We start from the raw sequence: 8,964 nt of genomic DNA on the forward strand, positions 1-8,964 counted from the left end.
ACGCGCTGTCGCCTTTGCCCGGAGGCGCGCATGTGCCGGGGCCGCGCGGCCGGGGCTGAGCAGCGCGGCGCGGCTTATCGCGATACTTGCGTAGCCGGGACGCGCGCCTGCCCATCTCCGCTGCGTACGTTTCGAGCCCACCGGCAGGTTGGAAGTGAGGAGGAGCTTCCTTCGCGGCAGAAGCTCCTGCCGGAGCGCGTCGAGGGGTGTGCGAGGGTCTCCTGGTGAGTGCGGAGGGAGCGGGCCGAGGGAGCCCTAGCAGGGCCCGCCCGGGGTGCCCGCAGGCAGGGTGGCGGTGGCAGAGGGGGCTCAGGCCCTGGGGCGGGCGGGCCTTTGAGCCCCCTCGACGGGGTGGCGGGGCCGGCGCGCAAATGCGGGAGCCGTGGGCCGCGGCGCTCCCGAAAGAGGGCGGGGGGGAGGGGGCGGCGCGGCGTCTCTCCGCGGAGCCTCGTTCCCGAGCACGGCCGCCATTTTGAGTGGTGGAGCCGAGGGCCGCGACGGCCCCAGGAGAGCGGCGGGCGAGGGGCTCCCGGGGGGCCGAGGTTGCGCGGGCGAAGGCCGGGCAGCTCCTGCGAGGCGGAGAGGTGGCAGCGGGGCGCGGCGGGGAGCTGGGCGTGAGAGGGGAGGCGGGAAGGGGCGGCCGCGGGGAGGCGCGGTAAATGGCGCCGGGGAGCGGGCGGTGGGTCAGGGCCGCGGTGTCGGCGGCGCGGGCCGGGGGGGAGGGGCCTGCCTCCCCGCGCGCGAGGAGGGCGGCGGCGGCGGTTTCCTGGGTGCTGCGGCTGGGCGGCCGCGCGGCCCGTTGTGGGGCGCTCGCGGAGCCTCGCGCGCACGTACGCACGCGCCCCGGCGGAGGGCGGCGCGCGTGCACGCACCTGCCGCCGCGCGGGCCCGACCTCCCCGTCCCCGGCGGGGTCTGGGCGCCCGCCCGGCTGCCCTCGGGGTGGGCCCGGCCCCGGCCGCGCCCCCGCGGGGTAACGCGCCGCCCGGCTTGGCGGAAGGAAAAAAACACCCGAAAAAACAGTCGGGAGCGTGGCCCCGGCCGCTTTGTTTGCAGACAAAGGAAGGCTTTGTGCTTCCGCGCAGGAACCGTTGCGTGGTTCCTGCGCCTTCCTCAACTTACGCATAACAACCCCCCCAGAAATAACGCAGAAAGCCCCCACCAAAGCTGATAGAAGGGATGTTCGAGGTACTCTGAGTAAATAACGAGCTTTATGTGCTGTACCCGCCCACGTGCTGCCCCCCCGTCAGAGCGCGGGGTGGTTCTAGATGTGTGCGTGCTGTAGATATGATCAAACACAATTTTAAATACATAACAGAAAAAAAAAGCTCATTATTCCTAGTACTAATTGTCTGAAGAAAACCTACCAGATTTCTGTTGAGGGGAGGAACTTGGTCATGTATGGAATCTCAAAAGTTTTTTGTTTTGTTTTTTTTTCTTTTTAGGCTTTGATTTAAATAAAAGATGGACTGGACTGGAAAACATAATGGGCCAAACGATACAACTAATGATGGAACAGTGGTACGACTTCGAGGCCTACCATTTGGTTGCAGCAAAGAAGAGATTGTTCAGTTTTTCCAAGGTACCTCTAGTATAGTTGAATATAGTGACTTGAGTTTTCTTGTATCTTTTACACAATGTTTTGCACATTTTAATTTGTAATAGCTGTTTATGGGGTGGATGGGAGGGATTGTGTTAAATTAGTTTATCTTAAGTAAGAATTATGCCCTGTAAATGAAATACAAATAACCATAGATGTAGTAAAACAGAGTTACGTATCTAATTTTGTTGAGGTGGTAAACGCATTATGCATTTTGGGAAAACCTGAATGTTAGCATTTGGATCAGCTAAATTGCTTGATTGGTAGCTATGTATGTTTCATGTAACTTAGGTGGTTGTATTTTTGCATAGTTTAAACGGGAAAAGAAGTATGGCTAAATCCATAAATGTTTAATGAAAGATCGTTGGCTTGTATTGTTGGGTGATGGGGGAAACAAGGTGGTTTTCTTTTTCGTTGTTGTTGTTTAGATATGCTTTTAAGTATTTGCTACAGATGGGAATGTTTCAGCCTTTAACACTGTTCCCCTTGATGGGGTTATTTGTCCTTGGGTTAAAGGGTTGGAAATCGTGCCAAATGGGATAACATTGACGCTGGACTACCAGGGGAGAAGCACAGGGGAGGCCTTCGTGCAGTTTGCTTCAAAGGAGATAGCAGAAAATGCTCTGGGGAAACACAAGGAAAGAATAGGGCACAGGTGGGGATGGAGAGTTTGGGATGGTGTTAAATCTTTATTTTTGGGGGTTGTGGGTCAGTAATGCTTTTGGGGGGGTTGGGGACCATTATATGGAACTGGCTTTTTTTAAGAATTTTTATAACTGATCCTAAGTTAACTTGGGAAATACAGTAGCTTTGGGGGGTGGGGGAGACAGTATTGCTCTGGGTAGCTTGCTAAACTCAGAAAATTGTTTCAATCATTCCTGTGTAGGGTAATTAGTGATAAATGCTACTATAGCTAGACATTGTTTTTCAACAGTATGTTTCTCATACTGGAAAGACATGTTTTATGCTTAATCTGTACAGCTGGAATTTTCACATAGTAATTTTTGCCACTGTATAAAGTGTTGTGTGTTTTTTGTATATACACTTAAGATTCTTGCAGTTTTGAGGAGAAACTTAAGTTGTATGGCATCTCTAGTCACTTCTGTTGGATTGTACATTTAGTTATAGAAAACGTAGTATGGCCTTGTGTAATATTCAGAGAGCTTATGCATGTATTCTTACTGGTACCTTGAAAATCCTCTTTTATTAGATATATTGAAATCTTCAAAAGTAGTAAGAGTGAAATCAGAGGATTCTGTGACATGCCGAGAAGAATGATGGGACAACAACGACCTGGACCATATGATAGACCATTAGGAGGAAGAGGGGGTTATTATGGAGCTGGGCGTGGAAGTATGTATGACAGAATGCGTCGAGGAGGTGGTGGATATGACGGTGGTATGTTTATCTAATGACTGGAGGTTCTGTTGTCAGTTTTGTGTTCCTGACATCTTTGTCAAGAAATAAAGAAATGAACAGTAGCTACGGTACCCATTAGGTTTGACGCAGTTATCTCAAAAAAAATGTCTACTTGTGCTGTATCAACAAATGTGGCTTCGTGTTTAAGATTAATGGAAATAATAAGGGAACTGTATTTTCAGCAGAATTTGATCTCTCACTTGCATGTTATAGTCACTATGTAAAAGGAAACATACACCTGCACCCTGTCCAGAAATTCAGGTTTACCAGTCTGTAGAGGCTGTTTGCAAACTGCTGGGTGCCCAAAGACTGAAAAATTGACTCTTGTGCAGTGCTCTGTGAATTTTGGGTAAGGATGTAATCACTCCTTTCTTTCTCTCTGTTGCACAGGGTACGGTGGCTTTGATGATTATGGTGGCTATAATAACTATGGCTACGGAAATGATGGCTATGATGACAGAATGAGGGATGGGAGAGGTAAAAAAAATACTTTTTAAATAAATTGTTTAAAAATATTTTTACTGAGTTGTAAAACATAGTATTACCAAGACAGAAATAACTGCTTTCTTCATTAGATTATTTTGTAAAGAAAGAAGGTTGTTGAAAAAAGGGGGGGTGCTGGGAAACAGGACTGGGGAATTTTAGGAAAAAGTAAACACATTGCTTGCCATGTCTTCTGCTAGTATTTGGGTTGATACATGGAACATGTAAACAACTTACATGCAGTGGTATGAAGTCAGCACTTTCAGAAAAACAGTAGTAAGGACTTTTCTGGCTTTTTGTGATGATCTTACAGGTGTGTGGTTTTGTTTGGTTTGGGTTTTTTAATAGGCATGGGAGGACATGGCTATGGTGGAGCTGGAGAGGCAGGGTCGGGTTTCCATGGTGGCGGTCACTTTGTTCACATGAGAGGACTGCCTTTTCGAGCAACAGAAAATGATATTGCTAATGTAAGTACAGTGGGGAAAAGGGCTTTCTAATGCCAAGAGTTGGCTCGTTCTTGCCTTTCCTGTTCCAAACTCAATTAAAGATCTCAAGTGATTAATAGCTCTAATACATCCGCCAACTGAAGTCAATGGCCTTTTATGCAAGTTTTGCAAAACTTTGTAGTAAACGAGCTTTTAGAAGGGTAATATCTGAGGTGAGATTACTGAAGAAGTCAGCCAAGCTATATTTATCGTTAATCTCTGTACTCTTTCATTTCCAGAAAAGGTGTATTGGAGAGAGAGCAGTTGTTGCAATCAGTACCCATATTTTAAGGTTTTCAGGAGTTTGTTTAAGCTTAACTGAAGATTTTTGATTTTGTAAAAGAGTGATAGCAAATGTGAAACTTTGATTGTATTGACCTATTTATTTTTTGACCTGAGACTTTATTTTAGGAGGGAGAGGGTGGGGAGACTGTTGGGAGCAGTGTTCAGTTCGAGGAGATGGTGTCCCATTACTCATAAGATACCAGGGAGGCAAATAAAAGTACATCTGCAAGAATTTGGGATGTTCTTGTGTCAGTATAGATGTGGTGTTTGTAGGGAGACAGTTTTCCTGGGATATAAGGCTTGGTTTAAGCACAGCCTCTCTTGGGGGACAGACGGACTCCATGCTTAAGCTTGTGCTTGTTTGTTGTTTTGGTTTCTTTTGGTGGCTTTTTTTTTTTAATTCGGCTGTATTTTTGTGTCTGTTTGATTGTTATCTGTAGTCTAAAGACTTTCTGAGAGCAAGGGCCAAACTTGAGCCTTTGATTCAGAGTCTGTTGTTGCAAGTTGATGAGTAGTACTTCTGTGGCATACCAAAGGCTTGTTTGCATATACTGTTTGGTAAAAAGGCTGTTAGTCAGAAATACCACTGTATCTCTCGAGTTATGTAGCAGGGAAGAGCAGTCTGATTGACAGCTTTTTATGAATTCCACAAACGTGTCCTTGCTTTGAGAAATACATTTGGCTCTGCTGCTTCAAAAACGAAGTGATTATTTTCCTCTTCCAGGATGGCATTATATTAGAACTCATTGCTTAAAGCAGCATGTGGAGGCAGGAATTCTTGTTTGTATCCTTGCCTTTACAGAAAGCTCCTCAAGTTCTGTAGCCGGAGCTCTTCAAGTTGTGTAATAATAATGGATTGTAAGTGTAGACTAACCTAATGTTGACGGTCCAAAAGCATCACTAAGTGATACTTTGGAAATTAGTAATTGAATTTAAGCGGTAGGAAGTACCTGGCTCGAATTCTGCATTAGTGTTATTTATTTATAATTTTTGTTTCAATTCTCAGTTTTTCTCACCATTGAACCCCATAAGAGTTCACATTGATATTGGGGCAGACGGAAGAGCTACAGGAGAGGCTGATGTGGAGTTTGTAACACATGAGGATGCAGTAGCTGCCATGTCTAAGGATAAAAATCACATGCGTGAGTGTCATGTTCACCTGATGCTTTCACTGACCAGAGTATATAAGGGGAAACTGAATATAAGGGTTTAACCTGCATTAAACTGAAGTTGCTGTGCAGGCAGTACCCAGGTCAGAAGGCTTTTTGCCATCTATCACATACCAAACTCAATTTCTGTGGGCTTGTGACTTACTTGTAAGGTGGGGTGGGTTTGCTTTGCATCTCTATGCTTCTGGTTTCTGAAACCAAATACTAAGTGAGGTGCTTTTGTTCCCTACAGAGCATCGATATATTGAGCTATTCCTGAATTCAACTGCTGGAGGTGGTTCTGGAATGGGAGGCTATGGCAGAGACGGAATGGGTACGCATCAGTTCCAGGCTTAACTGACATTTTGCCAAGTCTTAAGGAGTTCCAGGCTTGTAACGATGCACTTCCTGCTTTTCAGATCAAGGTTACGGTTCTGTTGGTAGAATGGGAATGGGTAGCAATTACAGTGGCGGATACGGAACTCCTGATGGCTTGGGCGGATATAGTAAGTAAAAGTTCTCTTTTTAAATGTATTTTGTAAAATGTTGCTAACATCTGTCTTCTGACAGACTGTGGGGAAGGGTGGTGGGCTGGGCTTTCTGTGCTGGAAGAAAGGGAAGGAGGGTGGTGGTTCAGCGTAAACTGTAAATCGGGGCTTTGTGCATTTTGCTACTGCAGCAGATGCTTGTTTAGAAAAGTAGTGCTGAAGTATTGTTGTTTTAGTAGAAGTTATCTTCAACGAACTGTTCCGTATTACCCATCACGTTTTTTCTTTTTTTAAGGTATGTATGCGTGACCTTGTGTCAATTGTTTGCAGGTCGTGGCAGTGGAAATAGTGGAGGATACTATGGGCAAGGCAGTATGGGTGGAGGAGGATGGCGTGGAATGTATTGAAGGGTAGCCTTGCTTCTACAGAACATCCTGGAAGAAACAGTCTCTGGTCTACTAGACTTTCTTACAAAATTTGATTTCTTTTGTATTTTAAGAACTTTATAATGACTGAAGGAATGTGTTTTCACAATATTATTTGGTAAGCAACAGATTGTGATGGGAAAATCTGTTTTCTGTAGGTTTTATTTGTTGCATACTCTGACTTTAAATAAATTTTTATATTCAAACCACTGATGTTGATACTTTTTATACTAGTTACTCCTAAGGATGTATTACATATTCAAGATTACAGTTGGTTTAAGATGTTGTACTATGGTTCAATAAAGGTGGTTGTACTGTAACTCCTATGAACACTGATTCAGTTCTATGTAATCTTGGTGTAGTGAATGAATTTGAAAAATTCACTTGTTTAAGGGGAAAAAAGTAGCTGGATAGATTAGTTTTTATTTGGTAACAATCCTTCCTAAACACTTTTGATAAGTTGTATGTAATAATTTCAACACAGCATAAAGCTGCAGAAGCTAAGTCATTGTTCTGGCTTTCTTTCTTGTACTACCGGACTCTACTATCATCTTCAAATACACAGCTGCACAAACAAGTAGTGCCCAAGCTTTGTGCCTCCACAAAACCAAGCAACGTTTATTTCTGTGCTTCGCTGTAGCACTCTCAATAACTGCATTTTAAACTAAACCCCTAGCACAGCTTTGGGCTAACATTAGAAAGGTCAAATACTAGCTAATTTGAAGCTGTCTACTTAGTATTTTTTCCACAAACACAGCTTTTGAGAAAAGTGGGGGATTTGGAAGCAAGGTAGACTACTTCTTTCCTGAAGTTGTGTTTAAACATGGTTCAGCTTTTTTTGCAGCACAGGGCCAATTTGTCTGTATTTTGTTCAAACTTGACAAGCCAGTATATGGATGAGCTCATTAGAAACAAAGTATCTCTAAAATAACTATAAGCCCGGTACTCATTCAGTAACACGCTACCCAAACACATTGATAAGACTTTTTGTGCATTTGTGACATGTAAGATATGTAAGAAACTATTGTTTGAAGACACTTAACATACCTGATGTGTAATGAAAAAAGGTATTTATTATTCTGAGCCAGTGTGATCTCCCAAATTTAACTGCTTTGTCCTCAATGCCTCCCTTAAAATGTCAAATGTGATCTTGGGTATTGAAAGTCTGTCACCTGTTTTGCTAGTACTGTGTTATATATGTAATAAATGTCTTCTTGTGGGAGAGGAGAATGGAGTTTATTTCGCTAGAGAGCGTGGTCTTGTGTCAAAGTGACTGGAAACAGTAGCTGAAAGGGCAGTTGCATCGGTTTTGGCTAGGAAGGGGGGGGGAAGGTGATCTTACCCCCAGTGATCTTACAGGGCTTTGGTTTAAGGCAGCGCTTTTAAAACTAGCGGGTTCTTGGTCTGTTGCTGAAAAACCTTTTGTGTTTTCATAAAACAAGATGGCAAAGGTCAGGACGAGAGTTAATCCAGTTACAGCAAAAAATACAGCAAGGTAGAAGTCATCTGCGCTTAATGGAAGCACGTGTTTTCTGTCACCTCGGCAGATAGCCACAGCTCTCTGTGAAGAGTTCCAGCTCCGCTGTTCCCTCACTGGGGCACACCTTGTGTTCCATTTTATGAGCAGGAACAGGAACGTGTGTAAGACTCACCCTTTGAGAGCAGGCCCAGAGCTGAAACTTTCAGCTGTTTTGTATAACCGAGCAATCTGCAAAAAGCAAGCTGAACTTGAGTCCCGATGAATGGAATTCCATATCCTGGACAGTGAATCCCCTCAGACTGTGGTCCCTTCCACGGTGACACCACCCTGTAACAAGCAGCATTCAGTTGAACCTGCCTGGTCACCTTTTCAGTCACTTAAGCAGTGTTCAAACTGCAGAGGAATTGTTTTTGAGAAGAAAAGCTCTGGTCAGAGATTGCTCGGTCACTGAGAAGTTTCTGATTCCACCAGTGGATGCAAAATTACGTTTCAGCCTTTGGCTGGGAGAAGGAGGAGGAGCTGAAGCGCTTGTTGGGGCTACCGGGAGCAGCTGATGGCAGCAGCGGCGTGGGGAACGCCGGGCATCGCTGCCCGTCCCCCTGGCTTTCAGAGAAGCTGCTGCAAACATCAGTGAACCAGCTTTGCGTGCTGGTGGGCACAGCGCCGGCGGGCCCTGGCTGGGGACAGGCGTGTGCTTCGCTGCTAATGCCCCCAGCTCCGGCCCTCAGGAGTCACTTCGCAAGAACACAAACCGGGGTGCCCTGCTCCCGTGGGCAGTTATGGCTCCTGATGAGTGGAGGGGTCCCCCACAGATCCTCCTCCACCCCGTGGGAGGATGCGTTAGAACTGCAATCTGTCAAACGGGTTCACAGAGAGACGAAAATACAGAGTTAATAACAGTGTGGTCCAAAAAACTGCTAAAAGCAGGCCAGGTACATAGTTTGATGCTAAGGGAAATAAAACTCCATAGAACATCCAGTATTCACCATTTCATTCCAGGCAGAAGTTTTACTTCAAGTAAGTAAAAGCGATCTGGGTTATTACACACTACTTCAGTGACAGTTTCCCATGCAAGCAGGGCAGCACTGAGGAGAGGAAAAAAGTGGAGTTAAGTAACAGACATTTAATTTCTTGCACATTACAGAAGTACACT

The 8,964-nt window shown here is 45.3% G+C and overlaps 1 protein-coding gene across 5 annotated transcripts; it reads left to right on the forward strand.

The window, feature by feature from the left end:
- Positions 1-19: 19 nt before the first annotated feature.
- On the forward strand, positions 20-7,570 carry HNRNPH3 (heterogeneous nuclear ribonucleoprotein H3). Of its 5 annotated transcripts, none has more exons than XM_005235150.4 (10): positions 20-224; positions 1,444-1,580; positions 2,115-2,253; positions 2,809-2,996; positions 3,408-3,494; positions 3,849-3,967; positions 5,277-5,412; positions 5,672-5,752; positions 5,838-5,924; positions 6,237-7,570. In XM_005235150.4, the coding sequence occupies exons 2-10, from the start codon at positions 1,463-1,465 to the stop codon at positions 6,311-6,313; spliced, it is 1,032 nt and encodes a 343-aa protein (XP_005235207.1). In that variant the 5' UTR covers positions 20-224; positions 1,444-1,462; the 3' UTR covers positions 6,314-7,570. The 5 variants fall into 5 exon arrangements, with proteins under 5 accessions (XP_005235207.1, XP_005235208.1, XP_013152837.1 ...); XM_005235151.4 differs by having other exon boundaries at positions 2,809-2,951; XM_013297383.3 differs by having other exon boundaries at positions 6,202-6,540.
- Positions 7,571-8,964: the final 1,394 nt, after the last annotated feature.

The sequence above is a fragment of the Falco peregrinus genome, chromosome 1 (genome assembly GCF_023634155.1).
Source record: "Falco peregrinus isolate bFalPer1 chromosome 1, bFalPer1.pri, whole genome shotgun sequence".
NCBI lineage: Eukaryota > Metazoa > Chordata > Aves > Falconiformes > Falconidae > Falco > Falco peregrinus.

Bases quoted from the DNA above. Each gene is read 5' to 3' on its own strand.
- HNRNPH3 (XM_005235150.4), top strand. From the start codon at position 1,463: ATGGACTGGACTGGAAAACATAATGGGCCAAACGATACAACTAATGAT. The intron at 2,254-2,808 runs GTGGGGATGGAG...CTCTTTTATTAG, and splicing joins AAGGAAAGAATAGGGCACAG to ATATATTGAAATCTTCAAAA. The intron at 5,413-5,671 runs GTGAGTGTCATG...TGTTCCCTACAG, and splicing joins TAAGGATAAAAATCACATGC to AGCATCGATATATTGAGCTA.